At 56.3% G+C, this 16,649-nt stretch overlaps 10 protein-coding genes across 10 annotated transcripts; 3 read left to right on the top strand and 7 right to left on the bottom strand.

Annotated features, from left to right (window-relative positions):
• The first annotated feature begins 205 nt into the window (after positions 1 to 205).
• On the top strand, positions 206 to 1,117 carry P170DRAFT_387047 (uncharacterized protein). The gene is made up of 2 exons (XM_024845794.1): positions 206 to 490; positions 574 to 1,117. The coding sequence occupies exons 1-2, from the start codon at positions 235 to 237 to the stop codon at positions 969 to 971; spliced, it is 654 nt and encodes a 217-aa protein (XP_024703835.1). The 5' UTR covers positions 206 to 234; the 3' UTR covers positions 972 to 1,117.
• A 555-nt stretch (positions 1,118 to 1,672) lies between these two features.
• On the top strand, positions 1,673 to 2,307 carry P170DRAFT_477147 (uncharacterized protein; the record flags this gene model as incomplete). The annotated part of the gene is made up of 2 exons (XM_024853423.1): positions 1,673 to 2,241; positions 2,292 to 2,307. The coding sequence occupies 2 exons, from the start codon at positions 1,673 to 1,675 to the stop codon at positions 2,305 to 2,307; spliced, it is 585 nt and encodes a 194-aa protein (XP_024703836.1).
• Positions 2,308 to 2,947: 640 nt separating this feature from the next.
• Positions 2,948 to 4,194, bottom strand: P170DRAFT_465849 (MARVEL domain-containing protein; the record flags this gene model as incomplete). The annotated part of the gene is made up of 4 exons (XM_024852361.1): positions 3,681 to 4,194; positions 3,399 to 3,620; positions 3,145 to 3,333; positions 2,948 to 2,953 (listed from the first exon to the last, which is right to left on the bottom strand). Exons 1-4 carry the CDS (start codon positions 3,714 to 3,716, stop codon positions 2,948 to 2,950), a joined length of 453 nt encoding a protein of 150 aa, XP_024703837.1. The 5' UTR covers positions 3,717 to 4,194.
• A 286-nt stretch (positions 4,195 to 4,480) lies between these two features.
• Positions 4,481 to 5,996, bottom strand: P170DRAFT_438118 (uncharacterized protein). Its single transcript, XM_024849513.1, has one exon. The coding sequence runs from the start codon at positions 5,684 to 5,686 to the stop codon at positions 4,520 to 4,522; it is 1,167 nt and encodes a 388-aa protein (XP_024703838.1). The 5' UTR covers positions 5,687 to 5,996; the 3' UTR covers positions 4,481 to 4,519.
• Positions 5,997 to 7,338: 1,342 nt separating this feature from the next.
• P170DRAFT_477150 (uncharacterized protein) lies at positions 7,339 to 7,809 on the top strand (the record flags this gene model as incomplete). The annotated part of the gene is made up of 1 exon (XM_024853424.1): positions 7,339 to 7,809. The coding sequence occupies one exon, from the start codon at positions 7,339 to 7,341 to the stop codon at positions 7,807 to 7,809; it is 471 nt and encodes a 156-aa protein (XP_024703839.1).
• A 151-nt stretch (positions 7,810 to 7,960) lies between these two features.
• P170DRAFT_497953 (sulfatase family protein) lies at positions 7,961 to 9,897 on the bottom strand (the record flags this gene model as incomplete). Its single annotated transcript, XM_024854121.1, has 5 exons — positions 7,961 to 8,296; positions 8,354 to 8,475; positions 8,529 to 9,018; positions 9,076 to 9,551; positions 9,603 to 9,897. 5 exons carry the CDS (start codon positions 9,895 to 9,897, stop codon positions 7,961 to 7,963), a joined length of 1,719 nt encoding a protein of 572 aa, XP_024703840.1.
• Positions 9,898 to 10,513: 616 nt separating this feature from the next.
• Positions 10,514 to 12,753, bottom strand: P170DRAFT_411426 (putative glucan 1,4-alpha-glucosidase; the record flags this gene model as incomplete). Its single annotated transcript, XM_024846890.1, has 5 exons — positions 10,514 to 11,217; positions 11,298 to 11,941; positions 11,994 to 12,090; positions 12,183 to 12,469; positions 12,540 to 12,753. 5 exons carry the CDS (start codon positions 12,751 to 12,753, stop codon positions 10,624 to 10,626), a joined length of 1,836 nt encoding a protein of 611 aa, XP_024703841.1. The 3' UTR covers positions 10,514 to 10,623.
• A 158-nt stretch (positions 12,754 to 12,911) lies between these two features.
• Positions 12,912 to 15,150, bottom strand: P170DRAFT_438119 (putative extracellular lipase). The gene has a single exon (XM_024849514.1). The coding sequence runs from the start codon at positions 14,750 to 14,752 to the stop codon at positions 13,061 to 13,063; it is 1,692 nt and encodes a 563-aa protein (XP_024703842.1). The 5' UTR covers positions 14,753 to 15,150; the 3' UTR covers positions 12,912 to 13,060.
• Positions 14,884 to 15,328, bottom strand: P170DRAFT_212964 (uncharacterized protein). The gene has a single exon (XM_024842824.1). It carries the CDS (start codon positions 15,252 to 15,254, stop codon positions 15,015 to 15,017), a length of 240 nt encoding a protein of 79 aa, XP_024703843.1. The 5' UTR covers positions 15,255 to 15,328; the 3' UTR covers positions 14,884 to 15,014.
• Positions 15,329 to 15,630: 302 nt separating this feature from the next.
• On the bottom strand, positions 15,631 to 16,440 carry P170DRAFT_438120 (UbiX family flavin prenyltransferase). Its single transcript, XM_024849515.1, has one exon. It carries the CDS (start codon positions 16,383 to 16,385, stop codon positions 15,705 to 15,707), a length of 681 nt encoding a protein of 226 aa, XP_024703844.1. The 5' UTR covers positions 16,386 to 16,440; the 3' UTR covers positions 15,631 to 15,704.
• Between the last annotated feature and the right edge of the window lie 209 nt (positions 16,441 to 16,649).

Consider the following 16,649-nt stretch of genomic DNA (forward strand, 5'->3'; position numbering starts at 1 on the left):
ATCCCTTGGCTATATTGCACGATTCGCTCCTTATCTGACCACCTCATTTAAACAAGTCGCAACTCTAAACACCATGATCACAGTACTCTACAGAGCACCACGCTGCTTACGAACATTCATATCCCTGGTCTGACATGCAGAAAACGCCCATACGATTCCAATCCTACGCGAACCCTTTTTCTTCCCACTTACCCCTATCATCGCTTTGAAATCACCCTCCTTGATACCATTGCCATGCTCATTCACTCTACACTCGCCTTATGGATCCCATTCTTCGCGACTTCGCTCGCAGAAACCTGCTACTGGCCCAACGGCGACCCCGCGCCCTCCAACTACGTGCGTTGCCCGGACCAAAAGCTCTGCTGCGCGACCGGCGAGGCCTGTCTCAGCAATAGGCTCTGCTACGGCGCGAAATACAACATCGCGTATCGTGGTGCCTGCGTCGACAAATCCTGGCCGGAAGCTTATTGTCCGCGCGCTTGCTATGACGGTATGTACACATATGTATAATTTCGAACTTGGACATTTCAGGGAAAGAGGGTGCGGGTGCTGACGGTCTGGTCGATTATATAGAGATCCCCGACGGATGGGCCAATCTTTACGCTTGCCCGAATAACACGAACCAGGTCTTTACGTGTGGGAGACCGGGATGGGCGGCGGACGTCTGCAAGGTGAATCTGGGCAAGTATGTTTGGGTAGAGGCGCAGGTGTCCGTTGCTAGAGTGTCGCAGCCAATATCGACATCGACGTCGACGTCGACATCAATGTTGGTATCGTCGACAATGTCCAGAGCCGAATCGACTAGTACTGGCGATCCTCGAAGTACACCCACGGCTGCCGCATCTGATGGATCGATCGTTGGGGCTTGGGGTGCCGTTGCTGCTTGTTTGCGCGGGGATCGTGGTCTTTTGTGTGGGTATGAGAAGGCGTTCTTCAGGTGGTCTGGTGTATACCGGGGATGTCGCACCTGACTACTATGCCGGAGCAGCGTTGGACGTGCATACCAGAGGGAAGTTTGACGGTAGGGTCAGGGAGCTGGACTCGGGTCTGGAGAGGAGGGAACTGGAGGGTTAAAATGGCCTGGTTGGGATGTGTATGGTAGAAGTGTTATATAGAGAAATAAGGTTCATTTGTCTATATATTCGTGTGGCTGATAGCCTGCCGAATTAGTAGAACACATATATAGAGAATCGGCGTAGAGTAGTCAGATGAGTCTCATACAGAAGTGACTTAGACCAGTCCAGTGGGATCAAAGGATGTCCATGCATAAGGGAATCTTAATGTTATCTCGATCTATAAATAAATCAGAGAAAGTTGGACAATGACAGGACAATACCAAAGTTACGGCCGAATGCCTGTCGGTGGTACCGCGGCGTGACATCCATACGACACGTGCTATACTGAATAAAGAACCTCGAGAGAATATCGTTGGATATACTCGATAGAAACCAGAAAGACAGAATACGAGTTTGTCTGATTCCTCTGGACACTGGCTATTCCTGACATCCCCACTAAGGCTGAATGAGTGTTTCAGACGCTGCCCCCTGATTGGCTGCCTGAGGCCCGCCCCCAAGACTCCGGCGGGCATCTTCATTTTCCCCTGCGACCCTCGACTCTCCTTCATTCCTCTTCAGATTCCATTCTTCCATCCTCCTGCCAGATCCTGATCACCATGCCGTCCCTCACCAAATACCTCCTGCTCCCCCTCCTCTGCGTCTCCCCCATCCTCGCCGCCTACCAGCCCGACTACAACGCCATCTTCGGCGAGAAATGCGCCCGCCCCGTCCAGGCCACCCAGGAAATCATCGCCCCCATCGCCAGCGACCTCGTCCAGAAGGTCTGCAACCAGTGCGACCATGACAAGATCACCTACGAGATGCTGCAGCGCTCCGAGTCCAACAACTTCAACTGGGCCATCCTGCACCTGAAGGGCGTCGGCTTCGAGCTGCGCGAGTCCTACGTCCCCGAGAAGCTGTTCAACCTCGTCTGGGACTTCTGCATCAAGAAGAAGTGGCCCACCCAGTCCCTCTGCGAGGACGACTTCACCGAGTTCCGCGACTGCGTCCTGCACACCGGCATGAACGAGATGGTCGGCCCCTTCGCCGCCTACAACCAGCTGGTCCAGGACCGGTGTCTGCGCATGCCCGCCGCCGCCGCGCGCATGGTGCCGCTGGTCAAGGAGGAGGTGGATAAGTTTGTCGGTCGGGTTTGTCCGAATGGGCCTCAGGGGAGGGATCAGGGGTGAGTTTTCCGTTTTTCGCCACTTTCTGGGCAGGTGCTGACGAATTTAGTGTCTTGGCTGCTTGAGCGATCGCGTTTGGGATTAATTGGATAATGGTTCACGCTTGGGTTTACTCGTTTGTACAGTATAAGGGTAGACTTAGAATTGGATATATTGGATATCATTTGGATGATTTGTTCGAACCTTGGTTATGCGGATGCCGACCGTTGGAACCGCTGCCACAGACTAATGCGACCGGGCCTCGGATATGACAGGAAACGGACATACGCTCCACGACCGAGATCTCCTATTCACGATGTACCGTTTTCAAATATTTGTCGACCGTCCGGAATACCTGACCGTTCACAAATCTCGCCTTCAAGTCGATGCAGCTCGACCCAGTGTTTCCAATCGAGAATTGCGAGTCAACGAGCCTGCCTACAACGAACAACCCGACTTCTGGCCGGCGACATCGTTCGACTCTCCGTTATCGACGTATCTTACATGCTTGTCCTCGATATCCAATTGAGAAACCAGATATCTCCGCATCACAATTTAGACCGAAGACCCTAATAGGAGAGCTGCCAGTGCTCAGATAAACACAGGAAACGCTGAACTCAACATCCATATGCTTATCGCCAGGCCAACATGTCGAGTACTCGAGGAATCGCAAACAGAGAATTTGAAATACTGCACGAATGAGAAGCCTGACTAGTCATACCAAAATCAAATCTATTTCATAAGTAAAGGTATCATAATACAAGCATCCCAAGCCATCCGTCGCTAAACCTGCTCAGACCCCATCAACAAGTCCACCTCACCAATTATGCAATCCATCCAATCAATGATCAAACATAACTCGACTTGCCGAACCCTCTGCCCCGAGACAAGAAAATCGAGCACCCGATCACCGCCGCACAAACCACAAAGTCAATCAGCATGAACGCCGTGTTCGCCTTGGCCGACGTGCACCGGCTCTTCAGCTTGTCCTCGCCGCCAAACGAACACGTCTTGTCGCCGTCGACCTTGACGCAGCCCCCGCTGAGGATCTGGTTGTCCCACGTGGTCGAGACGTCCGAGCAGTCGGCGTCTTTGAGGATGACGGCGTAGGCCTGTTTTCGTGTTAGCTTCTGCCAACGGGTCGAGATGAACACGACGAGAAGGGAAGGAGACGTACGATTCCACCCGCGAGAAAGACAAGACTTGCTAGCCCGTCCACTGCCCATGAGATGAGCCCGTCGAGAGACGATATGAAGAATGCGGCGACCCCGACCAGCGAGGCCACGATTCCCAAACCCCCTGTGAACGCGGCGTATCCGGTGATGGCGGGCGCGGACCCGACGGATTGGCCTTTGGCGAGGGCCACGGAGAGACCGAGGACGATGATGGCGAAGAGGAGCTGTGGTGATTGAAGTTAGTTCAGCGACTGGGATGCGTGGGTTGAATGCGATGGTCGTACCTGGAATGCCCGCACGACTGCCGTGATGATTTGCATGTTGATTGAATATATGTCCTCTATTCACATATAATGTAGAGGCAGATAGATGGCAGTTGAGTTGGTTGCAGGTCCGATTGAAGTGGAAAAATCCAACAGAACCAGACAAGATGCTTAGAACCTCGTGGGTTTTATGAGACCCCGACGAGGCTGATCCGCATAGACCGACTCATTCGATTTCCCCTGGACTGCCAGGACAAGCCCTGCCCAGCCAATAAAGGCTGATCGTCGTCGTTGGAGCCCTGCGTATCCCGTATCCCTGGCGTTTCATGTCGCTTCCGGCCCCAGGGATTCTCGTTACAGCCTCGACACTGCCGTGTTGATTGTGATTGACGTTATACATTTTCGAGGAAATTCGATGGATTGCGGTCTTTGATTGAAATGCTTTTCGAAATCCTGACGCTGGACTCTTGTATCATAGCGATGTTGGCTCCAGACATTGAGTTTTCGTCGTGTTAGACTAGGAGTTGGGATAGATGAACACGGCCCCCACGCTCACAAGGCTGAATTTAAACGTTAGGCTTCTTTTCAGGGTCCGTGTTTGAGATTCCCTGCGATCCAGGGTCGGGGAATTATGCTTGTTTCAGATTGAAGGTAGTTGCCACCGTTGAGCAGGGTTCTTACTGCTTAGTGCTGCCGGAATAATAGACGACCGGTGGGCTCATGGAGTCATATCAGGCTGACCTGACGGCCCTCAAATCAAGTGTTCTTGGCTCCGTGCTTCTTCAGCTTAGATATTTTTAGACTGGGATCAAGGCCCCAGTATGAGAATTTGCTGCTAGTATGTACAAAGCAGCTGTAAGCTACGCCGGCAGAGCGCTATATCCTCTCGCTCGCACCCACACGTCCACCACCTTGGACCCTTCTTCCAGATCAGAGTCCACCACGAGATACCATCCGTGCATGGCGCCTGTCACGCACGAATGGTTGGGATACACGCGAACCGCCTGTCCCACCTCCAGCGGGATATCGGGCACCTCGTCCCCGTCCCTCCCCTTCTCCCACGTCACGATCGAGTGCTCTTGACTGATGCGCGCCAGAATCAGACGACGCGACGCCGCCTCGCGCCGCCACTGCCCGATCACCCCCCAGCCGGGATAGCTGTGGCAGGGCTCTCGGCCTAGAGCCAGCGTGCCCGCCGCCAGAAGCGCCTCGGGCTGCGCTCGCTCGCCGCCGTTATACAAGCTGCAGACCTCCGCGACCACCGAAATCGCCACCTCATCGTCGGGCCGGCCTCTGCTTTCCGCCTGCGTCTCCAGCTGCTGCATGTCCAGCACCGCGTAGTTGCCCGCATGGAGTTCGACCTTCACCCGCGCGCCGGGGAGCGGATCGCGCAGCAATTCACGCAGCCCCCGAGCCTCCGCAGACGCCGCCGCCGACGTCTGGCCCTGCAGGAGATTCTGCACCGACGCAGCCTGCGGCGTCGCGCCCACGCTGATCACCAGCTCCCGGTCCGGTAACAGGTCCACATGATGCCGCACCGCGTCGCGACACCCCGTGATCTCCGCCGTGAGATGGCCCATCGCTTCTTCGGGCGTGCTGCCCGCGTAGCTGAGACTGCTGTGCGAATACACCCCCAGCAGGCGCGCGTGGCCGTCGCGCTCCGCCTGCGCCAGCCGCTTCAGCAGATCGGCCTTGTTGAGTCCCGTCGGCGGCAGTCCTGCGCGATGGTACCCCGTGTCGACCTTGATGAAGACGCTGGCGGGGAGCCCCGCCAGGCGATGGAACTCGGATAGGAAGTCGATCTGGGCCGGGTGGTCGATCATCACGGCGATGGTGTCTTCGCCGAGGGTGCGGGCCAGCGAGGCGAGTCGTGGCACCTGCGACGGGACCAGCGGGATGCCGTACAGCACGTTGACGCGACGGTGCTGCGCTTGGAATTCCTGCAGCAGGGGCACCAGATGGTGGATTTCGTTGACGGTCGACGCGACCAGGTTGACGTCGAAGGTCTCGGAAGAGCCCATCTGCATTCTGGTGATTTCTGTGGTCTGCGTAGATGGTCAGCGTTTGGTATGAGATTGAGAGGGATAGAGAGAAGCTTCCTACTTTATGCGTCTTGACGTGCGCGCGGAATCCGACGTCCAGGGCCTTCACGGCGCGGATCATCTTGTCGCAGTTGCGCCGGATGATGGCGGCGTCGAGAACGGCGCATGGCTTGGATACGTCGGCGATGTCTTGGCCGACGTAGATCTGGCGGAGGTCTTCTGGGGAGGTTGACATGTTGAGGAGATGGCAGTGAGTCAATTAAGAGTGGAAATGGAAGCGAAGTAGAAGGAGAAATAGTGGGGGATGTTGATGGTTTCCCGCCGGAGTGGAGAGCCAGCGTCAATGACCGTTGTCCGCCGGAATTCGATCTTCAATCTTCTTTGGAGGCATTCTTGGTTCTTTATTCCACTATATAAGCTTCTGGATCGATTTCGTTTGACTCATATTCCTGAGTGCTACTGGATATCGACGCCGGTGAAGATCCTGCCTCGTTGTCGGGAGAACCATCCGGCTGATCGTTCAACCGCGTCTTTTCTTGCTTCTTTCTGTCGATATCCCACTGGAACCAGGTTCATTATATAGAATATATAGAAGATAGAAGAGATAGAACGTATATAGTATATTGAAGAATGTCTGGATGGCTTCTGTCACCAAGATTGTTGGTTCTGCATACCTTACTGGGACCTTTTCTTCCAGGCCGGATCAAGCCCTAACTCTTTCTATAGATGCAATCATTCCAACCAACTATACCATCCAGTCCAATCCAAAGTCATCTCTACTCCCTTCTGATCTCACCTCATCTTCCCACTCTGTCACATCCTGACCAAACCCCGAGATCAAACGACCTATCCAGCCATTGCAGCAGCCATATCCCTAACTAATCATCACGCAGCACATCCACCACAAGATGAATACGAACGCCCTACACCTGTACCGCAATATTTCCCCAATTGAGATGCGCCGTCAGCTCACGAATGCCGCAAACAAACTCGTCGGCATAAATTGCCGTCTTTCCTCCCCTGCAGCACCATTAACCTATTTCATCCTGCGGCTCACCCGGGGCTTATATCCCGCTAATACCTGGCCACTAAATATCCGGGATTATATTAAACCCCGTCTGCCCTGCAGGCCTTACTGTTTATGTGGAGTAAGCTACGCAGAAGCATATCCCTTGTGAGCTGGGGAATCTGGAGCGGCAGGACGGACTTCGCCGATGTCAGTCCGTGTTTGCTTGGCCTTAGGCTGGCCATGGATGGACTTACTTACTGTATTGACTTGGGTGAATAAGGGATTTGTCAACATGCAATGTCATGCAGGTATACAGAGTCTGGATTCTGAGGAGGGCGCCTGATGTAGGTATTGGTGGGCTGTGGCGGAGTGAGTGTGCTGGCTTCGTGTTCATCTATTGTGCTGATTGCCCAAGAGATGGCACGAGTGTGGCTTCATTTGTAGGAAGGAATAATGAGGTCCAGACTGGGATGTGAAGGAAGATGAAGCCATCGCGAAATCTACATAAGACGGACAATCCCCCGATATCAACCCACCCTCCAACCAACACAACACAAAACAAATCCTCCATCCAACTATCTCTCCATTACAACTGTTTACCTCTATACCAAACCACTAAACAACCAAAATGAAACTCCCCTCCCTCCTCACTCTGGCCCTCGCCAGCACCACCACCACCCTGGCCAACCCCGTCCCCAACCCCGACGCCAACACCAACACCAACACTCTCTCCAAACGCGGCGTCGAAACCGTCTACCTGTCCAACTGCATCACCTCCGGTTCCGTCTACAACCGCAGCGGCATGTTCTACTACCCGGACGGCGACCAGTCGCAGAACGGCGAGCGCCCGGCCAGCGGCAACTACGCGTCCGTCAACGGCGGCAGTCTCGTCTTCTGGGAGGGCAAGTCGGTCTTTGGCACCTTTGGCACTGGAGTGACTTTTACCTCGAGCATCAATGCTGGCTCTCATTCTGCCTTTAGTTACTCGGGCAGTGGCACGAACGGGTATCGGACGTTTAGTTGCTATCGGGACAATGAGCGGTTTTTGTTCAATTCGGCGAGTTGGGGGAATTGCTACTCCATTTATTATTGTATCTAGGCTAAGGTTTTGGGTGGTTGCAAATGCAGGTTGAGAGGAAGGAGGTTATATGAGAGTCAAGTACTGGTGGAATGACAGTGGTCGTGATTCGTGAATACACATATTGCTATATACAGAGTATTTTATGCTGACATCAAGACAATCAATCAAATCAAGCCCACGCATCCCAGCTTAACCCATCCCGATACTCCAGTCCCACCTGAGCTCCCTCATTCCCAACCAGATATCCGTCCAGACACGCCTCGTACGACACCTTCGGCTGCTGGCGGTAGAACGCATCGTATCGGCTGTCCAGCGCCTGGCGTAGACTCTGCACTGATCCGTCCGGGTGCAGAACCTCCCACGGCTTGATGCAGGTGGCGCCCTGGCAGGACTTGAGCACCAGGAGGAGAGCGTCGAGTCGGTTGACAACTGCTGGAAGGGGCCGCGAGAGAAGGCTCGTGCTGTTGCTGGTTGTGTAGAGGTTGTGGATTTGGTAGGGGTCCGTCTGATCTGATTAGCATGCTGTAGTGGACTATAGGGCTCGAGATGGGAGAAGACAAACCGATAGATCGTAGAGCTCGTGCTCGTTGGTGCACCAGACCGAGTAGTATATGTTGTAGTCCTCGCCGATGATGCGTGCCGACTTGTACGTGTTGTTGGGCGTGTTGGTTGCGCCGTTGGGTCCTGTTCATCTCGTTAACATCAACCAGCTCAGCAACAAAATAGAGTAGACATACCGATTCTCGCGAAATCCCCCTCGATGACTCCTCGTCCCCAATACTCCACCGTGACATGCTCGTGCGCCACCGACTTCGACCCGTTCTTCTTCAGCGGCATCGGCGTGCCGTCAAAGTCCTTGCGCAGCGGAATGCCCGCCAGCTCGAAGAAGGTCGGCACCAGATCGATGTGCGTCGACACGCGCTCCTCCGTCTGGCCCTCGGGGATGCCTGGCCCGCGGATATAAAACGGCACGCGGATGTCCTCTTCGAACCCCGTCGTCTTGCCCGGGGGCATGCGGTGCTGCCCGATGTGGAACCCGTTGTCCGACGAGTAGATGATGTACGTGTTGTCGATCTCGTCGCTCGCTTCCAGTCGGTCCAGCAGCTTGTCGACCAGCTCGTTCACCCCCTGCAGCGAGCGCAGTCGCTGGCGGTAGTAGTGGTCCTCGTAGTCGATCACGGTTTGGTTTTTGAGAGGCAGGTTCCGCAGCCAGCTGGGGCCGGTGTGCTGCATTCTGTTAGTCTTGCCTATATTTCCCCACGATCAGAGGCGGGGGGAACATACGTTGATAGGATTGAAGCTGGGCGTCCGCGGCACCTTCGCGTCTGCAAATAAATGCGCATGCCGCGGCAAAGGCACCGGCTCTCCCATGATTGTCGGCTTCTCCGCTCCCAACTTATCGATATTCGAGTGCGGCGCAATCGGCGACACGGTCAGGAAGAACGGGCGATCGCCCTGCAGCGCGTCGTCCAGGAAGCCCAGCGCCTTGTCGGTGATCACGTCCGTGGTGTGCTGGCCCTCGTAACTGCGCGGCGCCTCGTGGTTCCGCTGGTAGGTCGAGTTGTAGTAGGAGTAGGTGAACGGGTCGAGCAGGAATTCGGAGCCGTTGAATCCCTTGACGAAGGGGTCATTGTAGGTCGAGACGCTGTGCGCGTTGAACAGCTTGCCCGTGTAGAAGGTGTTGTAGCCGGACTGTTGCAGCCAGACGGGGAACCAGTCGTCGTTGAACCCTTGCGAGACGAATTTGGGGTATCCTCCTGCTGCGAATTAGCTCTCTCCTTTAAACACAGAGGAATTGGCTAGATACATACCCCATGGCGGTTTCACGTCCGTGACGTTCGTGTTATGCGCCTGTCGCCCCGTCCAGAGACTCACGCGCGACGGGCAGCACAGCGCCGTCGTCACGAAATGGTTCGTAAAGTCGATGCCCTTTTCCTTGATGCGATTGAGGATACTGGGCGTGTATGCCGGCGAATTGAGCTGCAGATCCTGGTCGTCGGTCAAGACGAAGAGGAAGTTAGGCTGTTTGGCCTTCCCTAGGGTTTGCTGGGAGGTGGCCTGCGAGACAGCCAGCCCGGAGAGGGCGGCCAATGCGGTCAACTTCATGATGCGAGGAGAGGAATTGGCATGGATGAGTTGGAATTACTCCGGAATGAACGAGGTCTCTATATATGTCCTGGGATGGGCCCAGAAGGTATAGAAAAGCACGGTATAGATTAACTGACAGATGGCGCGTGAAGTCAACGGGATGATGCCATCGCAGCTGTTCCTGAGCTGGTTAGAAAAGCAGCTCCCAGCGAGGGCCAGGGCGTCTTCTGGAATGCAAGACCACGCAAGGGATGGCTCGGCTAGAGGAGATCCACCGGATGATGCTATTGCCGACGATCCTGCGATAATGAGTGGGGAGCGTCTGAGCTTCTCTTTTTTGGGGCAGATTGCATCACGATCGTCCAATAAACGGGATGTCTGGAGGGATCAGCGAGGGTTAGTGGAGTTCATCCATCTTCATGGCGCTGGCGCTGGGTCGATGGGCCGCTTAGGGTTACGATGTCCGGATGAGGTCGTGCTGTTCTTGCCCAACTGACCGGTGGAATTGTCGCAGAAAAAAATAGAATAGAATAAAATAAATATGAGCGTCAGACACAGCATGCCTTCAACCAAGAGAATATTCCTCTGCAACAAACTGAATGGCAGTCCGTAGATTCAACCGACGAGGCTCCACCCGGCCCGATTACGTGCTCGACACGAAGATGAGCTCATCTGCTAAAGAATAACCGAGCGAATATCTTCAGGCTAAGAAGTCCAGCAGTCCAGTCACTGCAGGAGATAAAATCACCGCCAGGAATCCTTCTGCACCTTCCCACTCACCCCGCAGCCGCCCTCTACGCGAAGGCTGCGATTCGGATCGCTTTCCCACGTCACCGCGCCATTCTGCACGCGAATATACTTGTACTCGATCGTCTTGCCCACCGGCACGTTGACCGTGCCAAACCACAGCGGGTTGCTGCTCGTGTACCGGTCTGCGCTCAGTGCGATCGCAGCTGACGGACTCCACGATCCCAGCTCTGCAGTCGACCCGACCACCTTGACATCCTGCCCCCAGGTCGTCGTCGCTGTCACCTCGAACGTCACGGCCACCGCTGTGGGCGATACGCAGGGGATCGACGTGCCCGGCGTGTCTCCGATGGGCGGCCAGCTAGTGACCGCGACGCTCGAGTATGTGCCCGTCGCGGACGTCGCGCTACACTTGGTTGGCAGCGAGGTCGCCGCGGGCTCACCCCAGGACGGCGGCATCACAGCGTTGCGACGGTTGTTGGCCGTCAGTAGAGCGGCGTATGACCAGGTGAGATCGCGTGCCGAGGTCTGTTTGCCGTCTGATCGGGTGATCTGTTCGGCCATGGACCCGTTGGAGGCTGCGTAGGTTTGCTGGAGGGTTGTTAGACTGGATTCTAGTAGGATATTCCAAGGGGAGCTCGTAACGGGGAGGAACAGGTAAAAGCACGTACAACGACTCCCACATAGCCATCTGCATAAGCCTTGACGGCGTTCACCAAGCTCGTATACTTCGCACTCGACGCCGCATAACTGCCCACGCTGGCGGAGCTATCCAGTGCCTGAAAGAACGGCAACGACACGTCCGTGATGCGCAGCTCCCCCAGCTTCTCCCACTGATACAGCGCGTCGTACAGCTGCTCCGCCGCCGCCAGCGTCGTCAGGAACCACGGATTCCCGCCGTAGTAGACGTCCTCGGCGTAGCGACCCACGGCGACGGCCTCGTTGGCCTTGCGCTCCGAATTGATGGCATAGATGGACCGGAACGAGTCCGTCACGGCCTTGTGGTTTGCCAGCGCCCGCGGCGAGCACGGCTGGAAGGTGACGTCGTCGCATCCCGCGGCCGGATCGAAGGTGTGGATGCTGCCCAGCAGCGTGTTGGCGTCTTTGCCGGTGCGTCCGCCGCCGAAGTTCGCCAGGATGTACTTCCCAGTCCCGGACCAGAAGGACTGCAGGTAGCATCGAATCTGGGGCGCTTGCGAGTCGCAGTACGGGCATGACGCGCCGACACTCTGGGCAAAGGTACTGCCTTCGACAAGGGCGCGGTGCGAGACGGCGATGGTGAAGAAGGAGGAGCCTTGTACTTCTTCCCAGAGGTCTAGTATCATTTAGCTCAGGATTCTATCTCCGATCGCATGGCAGGAGCTCACCGAAGCCTGTCTGGTTCCAGTACTGCGCGACGTACGACAGATCATTCCGCGCGATCGGCCAGACAATCTCTTTTGCTACGGTCGTATATCCGTTCTCCTGTAAAGCCAGTCAGCCTTATCACTATTCATCGCTCCCTTGCATACAGCACGAAAAGAGTAGCAGGAAAAGAAGGGGCGGAAAGAACATACAACCAACCACTGCCCCAACCCGACCAGCGCAGTTGCTCGCAGCGCCGGCCCGTCTCGCTGCGGCCGACCCCAACCGCCGGTGAACGCGCTCTCGTCGGCATTGAACTTCGCCTCGCCGAGACCTGCGCCGCTGGCGAGGTCGCCGGACGGGTTCGACACGCCCTGGATGCGCGCCTGCGAGGTGACGAACTGCTCGATGGTGGGAAGCAGGGTCGTGTCGCCGGTGCGGAACAGGTCAATCAGCGTTTTGAGCACCAGTCCGGAGTCGCGGGTCCAGGTGTAGAAGTCTGTACGCTTTATTAGTCGGGGATGGATCAACGGGGGCTGAGAGAGAAGTAGAGTCAAGAAAGAGCATACAGTCAGGATCATTCCGACTCGGACTCGCAATCACGACACCAGCGCGCGCCCCCGGCACCCAGGCACCGTCAGCCCCGATATTATTCAGGATGGCAGTGCGAGAGATCTCTGCCTCCTGTGTGAGCCATGTGTCGAGACTCGACTGGCGAGGAGAGAGGGATGGGATGGCGAGGGAGGGAGAGACGAGAGCTAGTAACAAGTTGAGAGCTTTCATAATGAAGAAAAGCAAGAAGAAATTGAAAGGAAGATGCTGTAGAGCGTGAATATCGAGAGAACCCCGAGGAACACGGTCACTTTATAGGCGACATCGAATCAGGCCACTGTCCATGTCGCCTGAAGACACCGTTTGTATATAGAAGGATATAGACTCGACTAGACTAAGGTATGTACAGGTCCGCCGCCAATCATCGCCCCTGCCTGCCGCCACCAATTTATTATATCCCCGGGGAATGGCCGTCCCCTGTCAATCCCTCCGTCTTACCTGCATGGCCTTGCTTGCATGGTCTCCCTAAGCGAGCGCACTAGATGTGGAATGAATCCACATTCTGCAGGATAAACTCGTACGAGTCCGAGCGGAAATCATCCTTCAGCAGCTGCCCCGAGTTCGCCTTGAAGTTCATCAGCTGCTGGTCGTCCTTCCACTGCGGCCACTCCATGAAGGAGCCTCGTCGCGAGTTGGGATCCAGGTCGTAGACGAAGCTGAAGTAGTACGTGTGGATGGAGCGCGACGCGTAGTTGGGCAGGATGCCGTAGAAGACCTGTAGGATGTCGCTGCCGTGGAACGTGCCCATGACGGGCGTGCCGAAGTTGTAGGACGCCAGGTAGGACCAGCTGGGCACGTCCGGGTGCGCGTCGTGCGCGTACTTGAGCAGCGCGCGGCGGGTCAGAGTGAAGGTCAGATCGCCCAGGATGGCCGCCAGACGCTTGAACTGCGGATACCAGTTGTTGAAGATGCCCGTGCGGAAGGGCGAGCCGTCCTCGCTGATGCTGGAGTAGGTGCCGATGAGCTCCTTGAGCTGCGCCCGTGACGCGCCGTGGAAGAAGTACTGCTCGAAGTAGTTGGCCAGGTCGTCAGTGGTCGTGATGTTCGACTGGAACAGCGCGAAGAGCGTGCCCTCGTCCTCCTGGTCGCCGATGATGAACGGCACCTTCGCATACTTGCCCTGCTTGCTCAGCACGTCCGGGCTGTCGGTCAGCACCTTGCCGTCCGGTCGCGGCAGATATGACAGCGCCACCGAGTGATAGCTTAGCAGCCCGGGAACCGAGTTGGCCGCGTTGAGGAAGTCCGTGTAGTCCAGCTGGCGCAAGCACTCCAGTGTGTCGTCTGCCCCGTCACACCCGGCGTAGTCCACCACCTTGTCGTAAACCGCTTGTCCCTTGGCGCTGTCTATAGGGTCTGCCGGCACGGCGCCGTCCGAGTTCATGATGGCGCCGCGGAACAGGGGCTTGCCCTTGTAGTCGATGTCTCCGCCATACAGCAGCATCTGGTCGAACACGGAGATGGCGCCGGCCGACTCGCCCCAGATGGTCACCTTCTCGGGATCGCCGCCAAACTCGCCGATATTATCGGCGACCCATTCCAGGGCGGCGCGCTGGTCCAGCAGACCCAGGTTGGACGCGCCGTCGGCCAGAATCTCCTTGCCGGGCATGAAGCCAAAGCCGCCCACGCGGTAGCTGATGGCCACGAACACGATCGGCATGTCCTTGTCCACAGAGCTCTGCACCAGCGGTGCACCGTCATACATGAACGATGAACCCAGCTCGAACCCGCCGCCGTAGATCCACACCAACACAGGCAGCTTGCTGTCCGCCTTCGTGCCGACCGGCCGCCGAATGTTCACGGACAGGCAGTCCTCGCCGGCGTTGGTGACCTTCTGGAAGATGGGGATGTTGGCCAGCATTCCCACGACCGACCCGGGGAATTCGGAGTTGTCGGTTGAGAAGAAGAATTGCGGACAGGACTTGGCGATGCCCGTCGCCTCGACGGTGCCCAGCGAGGACTCGATCGGCTTGGGCGGTTTCAACCGCAGCGACCCGGTCGGCGGCTGCGCGAACGGCACGCCGTTGAAGCTCTCGACCCGCGACCCGGCGCTGCCCACGATGGTGGCCTCGGGGTGCGCGATGGTCACGGTGGGAGCGGCGCGCTTGGCAGGCGCTGCCAGGGCCGGGGAGATGGCTAGCAAAGACAGGAGCAGGGAAGGAATGAGCATCATGGTGCCGTGCGAAGACCTGGACGAGATGGTGAGAGAAGAAATACCCTCGTTCAACGGGGGGATCGGCTGGATCTACATCTACATCGCAGGCTGACTGGACTATTGACTGGTGCGTTCCTGCTCACGTTCATCCTTTCTTGGCCTCTGCAGTCCATTCTCGTTCGCATTCTTCAGGATCATCCATGTGGCTCCTCGGCTGGGAACCCTTCGTAATCGTATCGTACCTGTGTCGTTGTCCAGAACAGACGAGGGTCTCCTCGCTTTAGGCAGCCGGATGCATCCTGGTCACGGAACCCTCGTGGCCAAGAATCGAAGGGTCAGCCGATTGCACGACAGGGGTTCCCGGAGAATGCAAGAATTGCAGAAACATGGAAACTGGCATCCGCAACACGTGAAGAACCGAGGCTAGGATGCGTGCACGTCGGTGAATTTGCAATTCTCGAGATTTAGGGCATGACCGCCCTTTCCGAGTCGCCCGGCAGGCGCAGTGAATGGCGCGCATTGGCGACTCTGCAGGAGGGGAACTGCTCGAATCCTTCGCGCCGTCAGCGTCGCTAAGCCAGGATGATCAATCAGCTTCTCCATTTGTCTCCATCTTTCACTCTCCACCGGTCAATTCTGCGGGGTCAAACGCGGGGAAATTCCTCAGGCGTCGGATGGGATCGGCCGTTGACCAACTCAATTGCCTCAATCCATAGGCTGCGCTCGTCTGCCCAGCCAAATAGCGCCCATTTGCGCTGGGTCTGTTCGCTGCTGATGGTCGCTGGTGCCTGACATGCGTTCTTTCCCCTCTCCTTCTCCTGGCGACATGCAGTCCAAAAAAAAAAAAAAAAAAAAAAAAGAAAGCCGATCGTGATATTATGTCTATTATACAGAAAGTCAATTCTAGGGTATAAGCCAAAAACCAAAAAAGGAAGATGAAAACAAGAGGAGATTCATCCTCGGTTGTTGTTCACTTCTCCCAGCCGTTCCATCGCTCGAAATCCCCCGTGTCCAAATCAAACAGATCCAGCATGCGTCCGACGCTTTGATCGACCAGTTCTTCCAGCCCCCCGGCCTTGATGTAGAAGGCCGGCACAGGTGGAAAAATTATGGCGCCGGCCCGAGTCACTTCCAACATGTTCCGGAGGTGAATCTCGCTCAGCGGTGTCTCGCGCGTCACCAATACCAAGCGTCGGCGTTCTTTCAGCATGACGTCGGCCGTGCGGGAGATCAAGTCGTCGCAGAATCCCGTGTGAATGGCTGCTAAGGACTTCATGCTGCAGGGGACCACAATCATCCCGTCGGTGCGATAGGAGCCGCTGGCAATCGGGGCCGCCATGTCGTTGATGTTGTGGACGTGGTCGGCCAGCGCCTTCACGTTCGACGGATGGTAATCCGTCTCGTATTTGATCGTTGCCTCGGCCCATTTACTCAGAACCAGGTGGGTTTCCACGTTCAGACGGCGTAGCGCAATGAGGACCTTGATGCCGAGAATTGCCCCTGTCGCTCCGGTCATGGCGACCACGATGCGACGGCGCCGAGCGGGCGGGGGATTGGCCAGACGAGACTGGTGTGCATCCATGTCGGTCGGGCTGGGAGGGGTTCGAGTGGAGGAGGGCGTAGAAGAGCCCGAAAAGATTGAGTCAAGCATGTGTTCGAGTTGTTGGGTAGTATGAGGGTGGGCCGGTGGTGATTTTTCAGTGGCAACGTAAGTAGTACTGGCGACGAGATGGTAGTGATGATGATGATGCTGACAATGATCTGATCAGTTTCGGTCAGTTCCAGAAAAGAGACATATTTATAAAGCCCGGTGGCGCAGGTGTCGCCGACTGTCTGTTCAATTTCTGCGATGTTTCACACTCTCAAGGCCCCGAGACTCCGAGCCCCCGATGCCTCCGAACAACGGCTCCAACGG

This window comes from Aspergillus steynii (genome assembly GCF_002849105.1).
Source record: "Aspergillus steynii IBT 23096 chromosome Unknown P170scaffold_5, whole genome shotgun sequence".
NCBI classification, from domain to species: domain Eukaryota; kingdom Fungi; phylum Ascomycota; class Eurotiomycetes; order Eurotiales; family Aspergillaceae; genus Aspergillus; species Aspergillus steynii.

What these genes read in the sequence shown, in the direction of transcription:
- P170DRAFT_387047 (XM_024845794.1), top strand. Translation starts at nt 235, where the DNA reads ATGCTCATTCACTCTACACTCGCCTTATGGATCCCATTCTTCGCGACT. An exon ending in TCCGCGCGCTTGCTATGACG is followed by an intron (nt 491 to 573) that starts GTATGTACACAT and finishes TCGATTATATAG; the next exon opens with AGATCCCCGACGGATGGGCC.
- P170DRAFT_438118 (XM_024849513.1), bottom strand. Translation starts at nt 5,686, where the DNA reads ATGCAGATGGGCTCTTCCGAGACCTTCGACGTCAACCTGGTCGCGTCG.
- P170DRAFT_438119 (XM_024849514.1), bottom strand. Translation starts at nt 14,752, where the DNA reads ATGATGCTCATTCCTTCCCTGCTCCTGTCTTTGCTAGCCATCTCCCCG.
- P170DRAFT_212964 (XM_024842824.1), bottom strand. Translation starts at nt 15,254, where the DNA reads ATGCGCGCCATTCACTGCGCCTGCCGGGCGACTCGGAAAGGGCGGTCA.
- P170DRAFT_438120 (XM_024849515.1), bottom strand. Translation starts at nt 16,385, where the DNA reads ATGCTTGACTCAATCTTTTCGGGCTCTTCTACGCCCTCCTCCACTCGA.